The following is a 17,512-nucleotide window of genomic DNA, read 5'->3' as shown; positions in this document are numbered from 1 at the left end:
ATGATGAGCTCCAAAGAGGAGGAAACTCTCCGCTTTTTCCAGTATGTTGAGGAGAATGGGCTGAGAGCCTACAACGGCCTGCTAACTCAGAACTTGGACCACGCAAGGAATGAGAGAAATAGGACATTCCTGCAGGAGAAAAACGACAAGAAGAGAAAACAGGAGGAAGCCATAAGGAGGTAGGAAAAAAACCAAAGTGCTTCTAAAAAGGAAAAACAGAGACATTGATAAAGGTATTGCACAGAGATATCCTATAAAATACACACATCAAATAGAGTCTTGCTACAGCTCACCAGTGGGATTATTCTCTGTAAATGGAAGAATGTCACAGGGTTCACTTCAGGAAGAGGTTGTAAGGAATTGGGACAAGTGGCCAGAGGGTCCCTATGGTAACAGAAGGTTGCTATATTTTGGGGGTTGCCAGTGTGCTCTGGTGCACCCCACAATCTATAGAGGATAATTAATTTTTCACTTTTAGACTTATTTGGGACTTGTCCTTGGATGTAGGTCGTCGCTTCTCCATTTAGAGCGTTTAGAATTAAGGACTGGGTTGGGCTGTGACAGAAAGTGTGTTAGCATGGGAATCCAACAGACCTCTGGTTACAGTATGCTGTTGGGATTTAAATGTGTAGATCTAACTATCTTGTATGTTGGAAGGGTATTGTCCAACTGTGTAGAAAGTTGTATCATTGTAGAGGAGTTATTGTAACACCCGTAAGAGTTTGAGGAAATTAGTCACATGTGCCGCTGTGCCCTGTTTCACATTGTGATGAGCAAGCAATTAGAGCTGTGTGCAGTGACATCACTGTGTGGCATCCCGAAAGTTGAGCGAATAAGAGGCACGCACTTACAACGTGACTAGCACGTGGATACGGCATGCTTATGTTGTGGGGTAAAATAGGAAGCTCTAGGCGTCACAGAGTCATTGGGATGATATAGGGACATTGCAGAGGAGTTTGGAGAAATCTGTGTGCCTTGTCGCCGTTGTCAAGAGCGATGAACATGGTTCATACATTTTCTTTAGGGGTTGTTTCTATACTCTAACATGAAATAATATCATTTCTTATTGAGTTTTAGGACTGATGACTCTTTTGAAAAGGTACATTGTTACAACAGAAGAAAGCATTACCATTTGTTGTTTGAGGACATTAATCAAGTGGATGCATATTATTTCAACTGTACAGAAACAGAAACACTTGTTTCCCACTTTATGATCAAACAATTCATCTAATAATGATCAGTACGCAGTGGAAAGGCTTATGAGAAATGCAGGGCAATGTTGTCATGGAATCCAAAAATCATCTCTGTTTGGTCAGTCTGTCTGACACGATACAAAGTATTAGCAGCTGTTGAGAGTTTTAGCTGTGCATCAGATGATTACATTGATGTGCTTTTGAGGGCTTCTTTTTATGTGACCAGATGTGGTTCTTCTTATCTCATTTATTCAGAAACACTTTGAACCCTGTCACGTTTTTGTCAAAAGTTCCTGCCGCTCAAAAAGAGCTGTTTCTCCGCTGTCACTTTGATTCTCTCTAGACAGTGCATTGTACAGTATACGTGCTGTATATCTCTTGCATGATCAAAGCTGACTTATAATTTAATGTTATACCTCATGCACCAGAAAGGGAAAGTTAAAAAAAACACTTCTTTCATCACTTGCCGGCCAAGTGTCCCTGCTTCCATCATCATTAGCAGTCTGATGCGGGCCTGCAAAGTAAATTGGTGAATGGGACATAACGATGCCTGAGGAAAGTGGCATCTACTGTCCTTCTATCCTTCCACTGTCTCTCAGCTGTTGCCAAAGCTAAAATATTAATACGCAGTCACTGGAGGAAGAGTCTAAAAAAATAACTGGATTTTTCATGAGGCCTATAAGTAGGTCAATGAGACGACCCATTTTGACAAGAACTGACTGAGAGTGAGAGAGCGTGGGGGACTCATGTCCGTGCTCGCATGTGATATGTGTGTGCAAGCACGTGCTTGTGTACATGTGCATGCATGGACATGCATGGACACGCACAACAGAAAAATAGAATATAGTGTGTGAGAAAGGCAAATAACAAAAGGTCTCTGTGATTGTGTAAGGGTAAAAGGGCTTGTTAGAGAAAATGTGTTTAAGAGTTGGGGTGGGGTGGGGGGGAGACCTGTTAGAGAGAGATTAAGTGTGAGCACAGTTGCAGGCGATGTGTTCTGCCTGGTGACAGCTGGAACAGCCATAGGCCAATCAGATCAGCACGTTAGGTTTGAGTGAGGCGGGCCTTCCTGTCTGCTGCTATCTCACTCTGGTTTTCTTTTCTTGTATTTCATCAGAAGTTTATACACACACACATACACAAACACAGACACATACACACACACACACACACATTCACACACACACACACACACACACACACACACACACACACACACACACACACACACACACACACACACACACACACACACACACACACACACACACACATACACACACACACACACACACACACACACACTCACAGATGCCTGCAAATTTGCCTTAACGTGCACACATATTCACAAACGAAAAAAAACAACACACACTTAAATTTCCTCATATTTACATGTGATTCAAATCCCAAACGACTGCTTTCTCTTCTACCCGTTTACACATGCATACGTTCTCCTAGTGTTTTGTTTGTTTTTCCTGTCACATGGTATCACAGTGAGAGAGCCATTGCTGCCGACGACAAGTCAAGTCCAACTGGTCCAAGTGCACCTGTGGTCTGTCCTCTGGCCAATCACTGGGCAAATATCCTATAAATAATCCAGTCACCACTACTCCAGTCACACCCGTCCACCCACACACACAATCCATGTATATGGGCGTGCATGCACACAATGACAGCAGCTACAGTCCCAAAACATATAAGAGCGAGAGAGGGTGAATGCGAGAGAGGGTGAATGCCATGGCAGATTTCGACTTCTTTCAGAGATATTATTGCTCAAAATAGGATGCTTGATATTTTTGTACAGAATATGCATTCATAACTTCTAAACATGTGATTTGATGTTTACTCCCCCCCCCCCCATTTGCTTTCTTTCAAATAACACTGGTAATGTGGCTCTACAGGTTGCACCAGGTGCCTTTTTCTTGTATCATCACTGGCATCGTAAAAACAAAATATGATGTGATTACAATATGTACATCATGTGCATGTGCGCTTTATTATTAATGTGCAATGGTAGCTGGTTTTGTGTCTGGTTTCTATGGGTACCCAGTTGCTAGGCAAAGTTAAGCCCCTGACCAATGAACCCACCCCACCAAGTGCCTTCTGTTCAGCAGCTGGCCGGGAGGGAGTCAGAGTCAGCAAAGTCACACACTGAGAGGTCACAAACTGACACACACACACACACACACACACACAAACACACACACACACACAAACACACACAAACACACTTGCATACACTCACACCAAAATAGAGATTTGTGAAGCCACACATGCAAATTAATCTTGTTTCATGCAATCTTTGTTTAAATATTTACATGCAATGGCAGCATCAAGTGCAAAGATCAAGTGTGCATAGATTGCACATTTATCATGTATTTTCTAAAAAACATTTTCATGAGCTCATTTACTTTTACATTTACACACACACACGCACACACACACACACACACACACACACACACACGCACACACACACACACCCACACACACACACACAACCCTCCAATTATCACACAACACTCAGACATCATTAACGCTCCATTCAGGGCAATCATCCATTTACAGGGATTGATTCTGTACAGGCGGGGGACTTTCATGGTGTTGTGTGTGTGTGTGGTTGTGTGAGCATCATCGGTCATATCCAGGGTTAAACTCAAATCAATGCTTTGCCCTGAAAGAGGCCCTGTTTTCAGTGGCACTAACATGCCTGTTGTTGTTAAGTCAGCAAACCCACATACATACACTCACATGTCATGATGACTTTGTATGTAAGGGCAGGTATGTGTTATTTTTAGTGTCTTCTGACAAGAACAGCTTCCAGGGGATGTCTCTTTCTTTCAGTTACAGTAATGTAAACTAATATGATATTTAGTACATTTTAGATGTGTGTTTTATTCTTTTGCATTAGATATCATGTTTTTATTGTTTATATTTATAAATTTATTTCGGTTCCCTCATCCCCCTATCCTTTCTCTTTCTCTGGCTTTCTGTTTTAGGACAGGTGAGGACATTGCAACTGAAGGCAAGCACTTACGTATGGGCTCCATTACCATGCCAGAACCCCAGGAGCGCATGCCCATGCCCCACCCGCATGCACTTGCCTGTGGGCAGGGCTTCTCCGTACGCTCCCAGTCTCTCCACTCTGTCGGCGGTGGGAACAGTGGGGGCGGAGGAGATGAGGAAGTGGGAAGCCCGACCTCTAGGAAGCAGCCCCCACCTAAGCCCAGGAGGGACCCGGCCACCAAGTTGAGCATGTCGTCTGAGGCGGTGGACCACAGTCCCACGTCCACCTGCCGTGGGGAGAGATGTGACGGTGAGTGGTGGTGGCACTTCACACCAAACTGCTGTGCTATATATAGCTGCATTCTGCAGTGCCCTCCTCAACACTGTTTCTCCTACATTGATAAGACATCTAGCTATTGACTGCATACTTCACACTAAGTACCACTGTGGCAAATCGATGTTTAAAAGACAATAGTGTTAAACCATAGTTAAAATATTTGGGGTGCACTAGACGACAATAAATATGTGATGAACTGCATATGAAGGGATGCTTAAAATAACAAGTGCTGCACTATACTGAAAAATCTTTTCTTAGTATGTTTGGATGACAACGGACCAATGTAGACATATTCCAGAATAAATAAATAAGCCTACAGCAATTGCCAATGCCAAAATCTTAAAGAAATGTCGAAAGATGACTTTGTTTTACTTTTACTCACAAATATTCATCTTCCCCTGCCCCACAGATAAATCAGATAGTATAGGAATTTTATACTAACATGTTGAGCTACGAGCGAGGGTATCATAATGGGATGCATATGAATCAATTTTCATAATCTCTGGGCTTGGAAAATTTTGCCTCCTACATCATTTTGTGTTTTGTGTTTTGTGTTCGCTGCACTTTAAGGCCATGGTGGATTCTGTTTATTGAGGAGTTTAACTCATGTTCTATTTTGAGACTCTTGAAGAGTAATAGAAGATGTCAAATGCTCAAATTTTCACAGCAGAAACAGATATTTATAAATGTAATCTTTGTTCATGCATGTAATCATCAGTTGTTATATATATATCCACTATATATATCTTTCACTCAGTAGGTTTCCAGTGCTTTGAATACTGTCCCAGTTTCCATTGCTGGGAGTAAAATCCTTTTAACATTAGTATAGTAACATGTTTTGCATAGTAAGTTGAAGCTCCAGTGACTTCACCCAAGAAGATAGTGCTGGCTATAAAAGGTTATTGGTCAGTTGTCAGTTGTTATCGGTCAGTTCTATTACCTTATTTAAAACTGACTTATAGATTTCTACAAGGCCAATTACCAATGAAGGCCAAGCAATTTTCCCTCCAGTTAAAACTGGAAAGGCTAAAATTGAGAGATGCCTTGATCAAGTTCCAGGAGAAGCACCCTGCAGCAATTTCTGTTTTTCGGAGCAAAATAAACAAACAATAGCCTGGTTGGCTATGGGTGAAAAAGAGGGCATAATAGTACATAGTACATCAATTCAGTTTCAAAAAAGCTTTAAGGAATAGAACCTAAATTAATTGAGCAAAAGTAATGTTTCTCTCAGATACAATGTTGCCACAGACACAATCACTGCTGTAGCAAATACACGCATTGACATTTTATTAGAAACAGCTCATGAGCACAAATAAACTAAAAAGCATTGCAAAATTCAACATATATTAAGAGTATGATAATAGTCTTTGAGGCAGGTGTCTGTGAGAGCAAAAAGATTTAGAAGTTGCAGGAAGCTTTGACTCTGTATCATTTTGGATGCTTCGTTGCCAACGTGATGTTTAGGGAGTCGCCTAGCCTGGCTCAGATTGGTGGGGATCTCTCTATGTGCACACAGATCTTCCTGGGCACCACGGCAACCATCCCACAGAAACAAGACCCCCTGCATCCCAGCCAATCACAGAATCACTGAGCAGCTCGAGCCAATGGGGCTCTAGAGATGCTGAAGTCTGAGGCTTCAGAGCCAATCAGAGTGAGAGTGTGGGGGTGTCCCTGGCTGAGGGGAGGGTTGCGTGCTCTGTAGCTGGCGCTGTAGCGGGTAGGGGAGGAGCTTGTCAGAGTAGAATTCATTCAGGAGGAGCGATTGACCTAGATTTCGTTTTCCCCAGGAGGAGAGGGAGGGGGAGGGGGTTTGCGGGTAAACACATCCGCTGCAGGGGGAGGGGGAAAAGAGGGAGCAATAGAGAGATGAGAAGAGAAGGCACAGGAAGTCAGAGATGTTTGGAGGGACAGATTCATCATCAGTGTTGAAAACAGATCTGAAAATCCATGCAAACCTGTTAGTGTAATAATGCATTTGGTAAATCAAAAGAGGCATAGTTTGTACATACTTATTACTGTATGCACATACGCACACAAAGAAAGGAAGAAAGAGTACACAAGAATGTGTCAGTCCAATCAAACACATACCAGAAACACATCTGGGTTGACCCAAATCTTCTGTTAACACCATATTAATGATATAGAGGAGAAAATAGAACCAAAAGGAGAATGGGCTTTAGTATTACCCACTGTTCTCAGTTTAAAGACCTAGCTATCAATACCTCACTAATTTACTGCAACATATCCTAGCAAACTATACATTCAGATGCAACATAAAACAAGGACAGAGAGTTAGTTAGTTGCACACCCCATTTTCTAAAAAGATTGACTTCATAGTTATTGTGGTATAAAATGTCTACATGCATGTCCTAATTTCCCGCTCTGAATGTGGGCATGTGCAGTGCGTGTATGTGTGCGTGCATGTGCACTGCGTGTATTTGTGTGTGCATGTGGTCATGTGGGCATGTGCACTGCGTGTATGTGTGTGTGCATGTGGTCATGTGGGCATGTGCACTGCGTGTATGTGTGCGTGCATGTAGAGATGGTGGTGAGTCATACAGTTACGGGAAGCATGCGTGTGTCTGGTCCATCTGGCATCTGAATTATTAAAAATGAAAAATCTGCAGTTTTCCGATTTCAGACATGGCCTGGCTTTTAACTATACTTATACCCCCCTGTCTGTCAGAGAAAAAGGACACTCCTGTCCAAACATCCCAGTGTCTGACCTAGAAATACACTGTGAGCAACTCAGTAGTTAAGAGTGCTCTGTACTGGGAGTAAACTAGCATTGGGACTGCACTGTACTGTAGTATCTAGTTGACGTGAACACTATACCATAGCCTCACTGCACCACATCTAAAAAGATTCACACTGCAATGCTACGTCACCACTATCATAAAGAAGTTCCTCAGTGTTTGTGACCCAGATACTATACTGCTCCACTGCCGTATATGTGACCTAGAAACATGCATATGCCTCGACTATTTCCATATATTTGACTCAAGATATTGCTCTCAGCTATAAACGTTGACCTACATCTGACCCACACTGCAGTAGGCTATATATTAATGAGAATAATTCATAAAAATAGATTTTTGTCAAATTCAGTATTGTGTTAGTAGTGTGTGTGATAGCTGTTTTTAAAGCAGCAACAGAAGCGTAATGGAACAGCATTATTTTGCATAATATTGCATCATAGCATAACTCAATATCTGTCAGATTATACAGTATACCTTCTGTCATCTAGTGCTTGTGAATGTGATTCTTTCCAATGGGTTTTGTTTAGACTCTCTCTCTCTGTGTCCGTCAGCAGCTCAAGGATGCAGTGAGGACTGCAGGAGGGTGCCGCCACCCAAACCTAAAAGGAACCCCAACACACAACTGAGTGTTTCCTTCGATGAGTCCTACATTAAGAGCCATGGAGGCGGCGGGGTTTGCCCCTCCAGACCGCTCCACCATGTCACCTCCCCCTGCGAACGCAACTCATCACCCCCACAGAGTGATGACAGCCCTACAGATGACTGTGAAGATGAACCTGTCTACATAGAGATGGGTGGGATTGATGTCGGAGCACGAGAACCCCTGAAAAGTGAGGATGAGGAGCCAGGAGAGTCTGTGTACGAGGAGATGAAGTATCCAGTTTTGGACGATATGGAGTACCGCACTGACCCTGTGGGATGTCGCTCTGCATGCCCCACCCCGGCACCCTATGACCCTGAACCTCTGAGTCGCTGCTCCACACCTCGAAACATTCCACTCTGTGACATTCCTGCACCCTTTCCTAATTTACTCACCCATCGCCCTCCGCTGCTGGTATTCCCACCAGCGCCGGCCCAATGCTCGCCCAACTCAGACGAGTCTCCCCTCACACCTCTAGATGTAGCCAAATTGCCCATGCTGGAGAATCAATCCTACAGCAAATCTCCAACATCCTCCTCTGAGCCACCCTCCTCTGCACACATCCGTAGGGAGCTCACTGCCACCCCAACCCTCACCGTCTCTGGACGCTCCTCTGCGCCTCCTCTACCCTGTACCCTTTATAAATCCTCCTCCTCATCCTCCTATCAGCGTAGCCACTCTGCATGCCCATCGCCAGTCAGCATGGGCCGCTGTCTCACACCTCTCAGCCTCATGCGTACACCTCCCTTTGACGCTCCGATGCCCTTTCCTGGGGGTCTACCACGGAGCGCTTCTGCCACTCCTCATGGAAAAGGCTCACCACCTCAAGACGGTGTGGGTCGACTCCATGGCTCTATGCAGAATGTGTCAACAGGGCGTTCACGGACACCCACCAGCCCACTGGACGAACTAACCAACCTTTTCACAACTGGCAGGAACATGCTAAAGAAAAATTCCAGCGGCAGGAAGTCTAAAGAGCCTGGAGAGAGTAAGTCATTTAACACATTTGTCCCCTTGTTTTGGAATGCAGTGCAGCAAAGGGCACAGATATGGGCTGATATTCAAAGATGTCTCTTTAGTAACTGCATCAGCTTTATATATCTTAATCTGTATGTACGTATCCTTATTTTGTAAGAGAGACAAAAAGCAACCCTACAAACACTAAAGAGGTGAGGCTGCAAACAGACAGAGAGCAGGGGTGACGTCCAAGAGCGTCTATGGACAACATGGACCGTATTATTGTCTAAACGCTTTGGCTGCAGTAAACTCTGGAGCAAACACAGTCTTCATTTCCCTAATCAGTGTAATTTATCCCTGATTTCCGTTCACAAGTTTAACTCTGCTAAATTAGTAGGCTGTGCAGAGAATGCACCACGTTTACAGCACCATGCATGATGTTTGTGGCACTCTCTGCAACCATCCATTTGTTTAATCTAGGCCCAGCAAGCCAAGTCTGATACAGATCGTATGATTTAATCTGAGGGGATTAGAGACTAAAGCGGACAGCAGGTCCCTCAAACCTACTAATGGCATTAGGCCATCAGGCAGCATTACTTTTAAATATGTAAACATCATGTTTAAATACAGATAGCCATGCCACACTCAAGACTCTGCCAAAATGAATGCAACTGTTAAGATATCATTTGCTCATAATGATATATGTGCACAAATTCCTTAAAGTTTACCAAAAAGATGCAAAAACCCTGAATACCTTACGCTCACATTATCATATGATGTCACATGGCAAGAAATAAATTAACATTCTCATCCTCATGCATAATGCATCAACTATTTTTTTTAGAAAACTAATGTAAATTAATAAAAGGTATATGACTGAAGGGATTAAACCAAACTAAATAAGCTAGAGGTTCTTTCATAAATGCATGAAGCATAGTATAATTTATGCAGAGGCATGTCATGCATTATTTTAAAAGGGTCACTAATAAATGATTATAGAGCATCTAATTATTTAGAGTGAGGTTTGACATGAATTGTACCCTTCAGAGCTGAGCTGTACAATGTGAAAATTATTTTTAAAAGTGGAACCAGAACCCCTTCGTTAAATGCTCCAAAACTAAAATGAATTCCAGCATTTTTCCATAAATCATATAAGAACTACTAAGAGTCCACACATCCATCCTTACTCAATGCTCTTAGCAACTACAACATAGCAACAGCGGAAGAAGGAGAAATCCCTGTTTCTTATTTGCAGATGGGTAATGCAGCCAATCACAGCTCAGGGCATGCCGGTCTACGATGGAGCAATGAGCTCCCTGATGGGCATAGCTGTGGCTCTGAACTACAAATCTGCACTGATCAGAGAATTTCAGATTCTGTTTTCTGTCCAATCAGCACATACTCTACTCATGATTGAGCCAATCAGGTAGCTGTGGCAGCTGGGTAGATCGGGACAGTGGAAGCTGAGACAGTTTATGATTTCTTGCTATTTTGACTTCACTGATAAATGCATCTTCTGCTTGGTGTATACCTGTGCCCATAGCTGCACTTTTGCTGTTTAATTCTACAATTGATATGCATTATCTTGAATATATATCTTAAATTACTGACTTACATTAAGTGATGGTTAGGTTGTCAAGGGGTGCATTCAGGTATCAGGAAGTCTTATGATGTCTTACCAATTAAGACTTTTGACAGTATTTTGTTCTCTAGCACCATATGGTTTTGTAAACGGTTTGCATATACTTTCTATACATCAAGGGTGAGCTGTGCTGACAGCTCTTTAGATTTTAAATTTAATTTTTCTATCTCAACACTTCTGTACAAGCGCCACATGGTGCTAAAGGACTGACAGGTTGTGTGTGTTGCACTGTGACTGGCTGCACATACAGGGTAGGGTACACAATGAATGGAGGTAGATTTTTTTTCTCTCTCCTTTTCTGAGGCGATAGAGGCAGCAACAGCTAGTCTGACCCACTTACCAACTGGTTAATCACCACACTCCCTCTCTCTCTCACACACACACACACACACACACACACACACACACACACACACACACACACACACACACACACACACACACACACACACACACTAAAGCCATGTATGACACATAACATTACAAGGGATGGGCATGATAAAGATTGTGTGTGCATGGTACTGTATCTTAAAGCCTATATAGAAGCCCTATAGAGGCACAGCCTATAGAGGCACAGCCTACATGGGAATCAATCACACACATGTATTTTTATTTGTGCAGTGATGATCTATAATGTATTTATTGATCAATGAATCAGTGACATACATACAGTTTCATATTAGCATTTTCTCTGCACACAGCCTGGACTATTATATGTATGCTAAAGAAGAGACAGAGCACACAATGTAATTGTGCATGAAGAAATTGGAAAGTTAAACACAGTGACATCCGATGGCAGTGGTTTTTGCAAATATTTTATATCAATAACCTATTGATGAGATATGTCACGAGTCATGTGTATTATTTTGAAGATTTAAGGGTGAAAGAAAACAGTGGAAAAAGTAGAATGTCAACTTAAAAAAATAAATAATAAAATAAAAATTATTTGAATTAATTGAACTGAAAAAAGAAAAATTATAGATATATCGTCTACTACTTGTTAGGGTCATATTGGCTCAGCTGACTCCAACTGTTTAATGCAGCTGCCTCAGTGAGTAGTGAGTGACACCTAGAGGATAAATGATGGTTGTGCAGAAACGTGACACTGAAAACAGTATTCTTTCTGTATTTTTCCTCTGAAATATGAAATTGACAATTTATTTGTAAATAACTGAAAAATATATATTTACAATGCATTTTTAACTACTGCAAACTAAGCTTGGATGTACAATCATTTAAGTGTTTGTCTTGCTAATTCTTTTTTTGCTGTTCTTTTTTTAGCTGAGTCCAAAAGCAAGTCTCACAGTGAGTCAAAGCGTGAGGGCAAAGAGCGCCACAGTCACAGTCACAGTAAGGAGTCCAAGCGAGACTCCAAGGATCGCCACAGCAAAGAGTCTTCTCACCGGAGAGACAGAGACAAAGACAAAGACAAAGACAAAGACAAAGACAGAGACAAAGACAAAGACAAAGACAGAGACAAAGATAAAGACAAAGAAAGAGGGAGCAGCAATGTAGAACCACTTCCCCATAGACGCAACAGTAAAGACCGTCCTTATAGCGGTGCAGATGCGCCACTTGTTCGCAGGGATAGCAGGGACCAGGGCTGCAGCAGTGTAGAGCCCATCCCGTTAATAAGAAGAGACTCCAAGGACAGAGGGCTTAGTAATGGTGACCTGATAGTAAGAAGAGACAGCAAAGATCGGGGCGGGGGACATGGAATGGAGTCTTTGTTGAGACAGGACAGCAAAGACAGAGAGAGATTTCTTGATCAGCCACCAGAGCTGTTACCAAGACAAGAGAGCAAGGAAAGGGCAAGAAACGGTGTAGACTCCAGACATGAAAGCAGAGAGAGACTGCTCGATCAGCCACCTGAGCTCTTACCACGACAAGATAGCAAAGAAAGAGCCAGGAACACTGTGGACTCAAAGCATGAAAGCAGAGACAAGCCACCCGAGCTTCTCCCCCGACAAGAGAACAAAGACAGAACTAGAACTGCAGCAGAATACAGGCATGATAGCAAAGACCACCGGCCTGATTTGTTGCCCCAGCAGGATGGCAAAGAGAGAGCAGGAAATGACATGGAACATAGACATGAAGGCAGAATAGAGCAGCCACCTGAGATCCTACCCAGACAAGAAACACCCAGGAGCAGAAACAGCAAGGACAGGGTCGGCTACAGCTCTGAATCCAAGCATGAGGGGAGAGATCGGAGCTCCCACAACGGAGGAGATCTCCCTCCTCCTCCTCTGCCCAGGCAGGACAGTAAAGATCTGAGCAGAACTGGACTCGAAGTGAGGCGGGACAGCAAAGACAGAAGTCTGAATGGCTCAGAGCAGCATCATTATGATGTCAAGAGCACCAAAAGCCCCAAGAGCCCTTCTGCAATGGAGTATAGGTGTGATAATAAAGAACGGGGATACAGATCAGATGGCACACCCAGACGAGAAAAGAGAGTAAATTACAGCACAGACCAATCAAAAGCACATGAGAGGAATGGCAGCACAGTTTCAGGGCAGCATTCGTCCACAACGACACCTACACACCATGGGAGATCATCCGGTAGCCCCCCAATGACCACAGGAACGGGAAATGGTGAGAGTTAAAACCCCTTATTCAAAAGATAATCTACAATTGGTCCTATAACCTTTGTATATGTGGCAAAAAGCATTCTTAATACATATGACCATATGTGTTGTTTCCCCTGCCTTTGTAGATCTGAAAGCAGCACAGAAGTATGGCCGCTCACCTTCTATGCCTGCTAACCCCTCCCCAATCGGAACTCCACAAAGGAAAGCAGCAGAGACACATCAAAGTCAGGTATACAGTTTTGTGTTTATTTACTTATATTTTTGGCCAGTTGCAAGCCCTGAAAATGTGCTCCATACTCCATTACTCACTAGTTTTTCAATTGAAAAATTGGGCTGAACTGATGAATGATCTCAAGGTTTGTCCTTAAGTGCACCAAGCATAATTTATTTATTTATTTCAATTATTTGTTGCATCTAAATAATTGGATAATTGGAGACCCTGTGATGTGCGACCAATTTATTTTATATTTCTTCATTATTTGGCTACTGTTAATTAGATCTGATCAAACTACACCCGCACAGTCTTGATGAAACTGTTTCTCAGATAATACCTGTTTTTTTTTTTTTTACTTTGATTGTTGCTTGAGTCATGAATAATTATTTAATGTTATAGACAAACAGGGCTTGACATTAACACCAGCATTTGGCAGGTGTTAATTTCAGCTGTGGCGGGTTACACAGTTGCTCCTACTAACCACTTTGGCTGGTTGAATTTAACTGTAGTCTTCTCAAAGGTCACCTGGATTAATAAACTGTTGGCAAAGTGATACAATGACACTATAACTCCCATGAGCACTCGTGATGGACACACTTCAGTGTTGGATGAACAAAAAAAAACCAGTTACGTTGAGAAACACAGCTACAACTGGAGAACTAGATCCAGACGTGATTAGCAATATGTGGTGGAAAAAGAAAAGAGTCTTCAATGACAAGTGGAAGGCAGTTAGAGAGTGGCTAACGTATGATGCGCAGATTGTATTAGGTAATTGTATGGGGTAAAAGCAAAGGGGTTTTGTTTGTGATTAATACAAACTTCAAATTTGAAACTTTAAAAGAACACAAAGTTTCAGTAACTCATATGTGGGAAAAAAATGTTGTCTAATGTTTTGAGATGCATCTGATGAACATGATTGCTGCTTAGATATCCTGTATATAGAGTAATTACTATGGCTTTCAATTAAAAGTATTTAAATATTCTATGTTTTATGAATTGTATGTATTTGAATTGCGTTAGACTTCAGTGATTATGATGATTTAAACAGACAGTATTAATCTTGGCAGGTTTTTTTCAGTATAGTTATCTCTCTAATTAATCTTTTGCATCCCTGCACCATTTTTTTCTATATGGATAAGAAGCTGCCCTTTATACAGGGCATGTATTGTCTTAATATACTATATATACAAATTTGTAGCTAGTGAGAATGCTGAGTGGCTAGTAACTTTTGAAAACCACTAGCCACAGTGGCTGGTGAGCAAAAAAACTTAGTGTCAAGCCCTGTAGACAAATACTTAAGAGCCATGTTTTAAGTTTTCTATATAGCTTTTGATTGGTCTATGTGCAGCTAACTTTGAACTTCACTTAATGCATTGACTCTAACCCTCAGATGCCCCAGATGCCATGGATCTGTGGAGACACCACCATGCTAGAACAGATCGAGAGGAAACGCACCCTCTGTATGGAGATCCGCTCCAGACAACATCCACACCTGCAGAGATTTCTGGAGAGGCCTCCTCCTCCGGACAGGAAAGAGGACAGGCACCAGGAGCGGAGTCAGTGCAAGCAAGAAAGTTCATCTGTGCTCCCAGGCTGGGGGAAAAGCAGTGGGGCCAAAAAGATCCGTCCTCCCCCTTACCCTACACAGAAAACCGTATTCTGGGACACGGCCATCTGACATTAACAACACACATACACCTCCCTGCCACACAACCCCCAATTACCCACTCCCTCCTTACTTTGGGTTGTCCTGATTCTTCCCTGAAACATCAGGGGTGTCAGGACAGCCACTAAGAGCACCAGGGGGATATTATTCGCTGATGTCAAAGGACAATGGTGGTTACCATAGCAATATTTCTGCTTGTTCAGGTTGTCATGTTTTCTTATCATCACTGGTGATATTTGATATTTTTCTATTTCCTGTGACTGGATTCTTGTAATATAATTAGTAGAATAGATATTTGATGAATAGATATTTTCTAAATGAGATGGGGATTAAAAAGCAGCTTAAATTATGTATAGTAGATGTAGATGCAATCTAATGTTTGTTTTTATGTTATGTTTTGGTTATTTTACATTTGAAAGCATAATCTATTAATACTTGTACTGTAGTAGCATAATTTTCTTATGCCCAACTCTTTTTGTGTGCTTGAAAGCACTAAACTGAATGGACTATTCCATTTTGTCTATGTACTTTACATTTTCACTGTTGTATTGTAAGTTGAGGAGTTAACGTCAACGTGCTTTAGATTCCAGCACCCTCCATGCCTGGTCCAGTACGGTATGTTCTAGAATGTACAACAAGTCGGTCCTAGAACAGAAACAGGAAACTTTGTGTGCTTCAATTTCTATATTACAGTAAGAAGCTGTGTAGTCACTACGTCAAAAGCCTTCTGAAACGGTTGAATCGTTTTATAGGAAAACCTGTTGGCTGGCATGACAGAGAAAGTGTGAAACGCTGTTTTCTGAGATACACTATGAGGGTGGGTTGGGGAGGTAGTAAATTAGAACATACATTATTAACAGTATAATTTCCAAAACCAGCCAAAGCCTGTTAAAGCGAGATATGGGTGTGGTTGCACTTTGGACGGTTGGTTATTTGAAAAGGGGTTGGTGGCAATAGCTGGCGAGTACTAGCACCCTTACTTTGCCATGCACACTGCGAGCACCATTACACAGTGTAAATACTTGATGCCAACAAACAGCCCGTACAATCAACACCTGAGCTTTTAGAGCATTTCTTAATTTTACTGCAGATTACAATAGCCATATGCACTTGCTTAAGAATTAACTTTCAAGATTATGCTTATATATATATTTTTGAAAATGTTAAAAGGTAGCTGTGCCATGTAAGTTTTTCATTTATTGGTGGGGAGGTAAGAGGCTGGCTGTGTGACACGCAGTCATCCATGATTGGTTGTCTCTGACAATATTCCTAATTAGATTGGCTGGCAACCAATTTTGAGATCAAATCATGTAAGGACCTATAACATGGCAACAGCTCTACCCAGTCAAGTAGACAGGGGTTGCACAACGGCCTACAAATCTTGGAGGCTTTGTAAAAAATAAATCTGCACTACCCATCATATTCCATCACATTTAATCAGGCTGATTACATACATTTCCCTTTCCCACTGCTCTCTCCCTCTACCTCTACCTCCTACTTACATCATCTAAATGGGTTCTCTTTAGCACATTAAAATGCAATGTCAACATTGCCAAAATAGTGTGGGTTTGACAAATGAGCTAGCCCTCAGAGTGCAAGTGCAGTACCCCCTCACTGGTGAGAATCAATGCTACAGAGGTCCCTCTGTGTTGTAAATGTATGTGTGAGTGTGTCTGAGGGAGAGAGCGGTGTGTGTTTGTGTCTGTGTGCCAAGCTACAGTACACTGTATGCAAGTTGAATCTTTAAAAATGATTGTTTTAAGACATTCACTTTGCCCCATCCATGATACTGGTGGGTGAAGGTTGGAAATGTAATAATGATGATGTACAATCTCTTTGTGTGTATAAACGTGCACTGTGAAAAGGTAGAGAGAGCACCGCACTGTCAGAGTCCTCTGTCTTATTGCACTGAGTGTTCTCTTGTTTTGCGTTATGAAAAAGAAAAGGAAAAAACATGTTTGAGGAAAAAAGTACTGTATTCTGATTGTCACTTGGGTTCTGTTGAGAGAAATAAATAAATATGAACTTGAAACCCGCAATTGAAAACTGTATCCTGTTGAAATTCTCCCATCTTGGGATTTTTGCATGTAGGTTGGTTTTCCATCCGTCGAAGCTACTTTTGAACTCTGAATGACTCATGTTGTTGAAACTTTTCAGACATTTTAATTGAGGAGCAAAATTTAGATGAAGAAGGAAAGTTCTTCAGAATATATATCCTACAGGGCTGAAAAGGTGCATTATTACAAACTCTTCCGGTACAGCAGCAAGATAATCAGTTATCAGACACTTTCATCATTAGAAATAGCACCTCATTGAAAATAATGAAAGAAAAGGGATACAGTGACAGCAGCACTGTATAAAAAAGTTCAGATCAAGGTAAAAATGTAGTAATTGCAAAGCCACGTGCCAAGTGTAATCAAAATATACTTAGAATTATATTGCAAAATGGGTTGATTGACGGAAATTCCTTAAAAATGATCAAGTTACAATTAAAAGTGAAAAGAGGTCAT

General features: G+C 41.9%; 1 protein-coding gene across 1 annotated transcript; it reads left to right on the top strand.

Annotated features, from left to right (window-relative positions):
- nyap2b (neuronal tyrosine-phosphorylated phosphoinositide-3-kinase adaptor 2b) lies at positions 1 to 15,083 on the top strand (the record flags this gene model as incomplete). Its single annotated transcript, XM_083928622.1, has 7 exons — positions 1 to 179; positions 4,193 to 4,509; positions 7,847 to 8,923; positions 11,816 to 11,960; positions 12,120 to 13,126; positions 13,248 to 13,351; positions 14,727 to 15,083. The coding sequence occupies 7 exons, from the start codon at positions 1 to 3 to the stop codon at positions 15,012 to 15,014; spliced, it is 3,117 nt and encodes a 1,038-aa protein (XP_083784748.1). The 3' UTR covers positions 15,015 to 15,083.
- Between the last annotated feature and the right edge of the window lie 2,429 nt (positions 15,084 to 17,512).

This window comes from Echiichthys vipera, assembly GCF_963691815.1.
Source record: "Echiichthys vipera genome assembly, chromosome: 15".
Lineage (NCBI taxonomy): Eukaryota > Metazoa > Chordata > Actinopteri > Perciformes > Trachinidae > Echiichthys > Echiichthys vipera.
The sequence above is the reverse complement of the archived record's forward strand: the minus strand, read 5'-3'. Positions and strand labels throughout refer to the sequence as shown.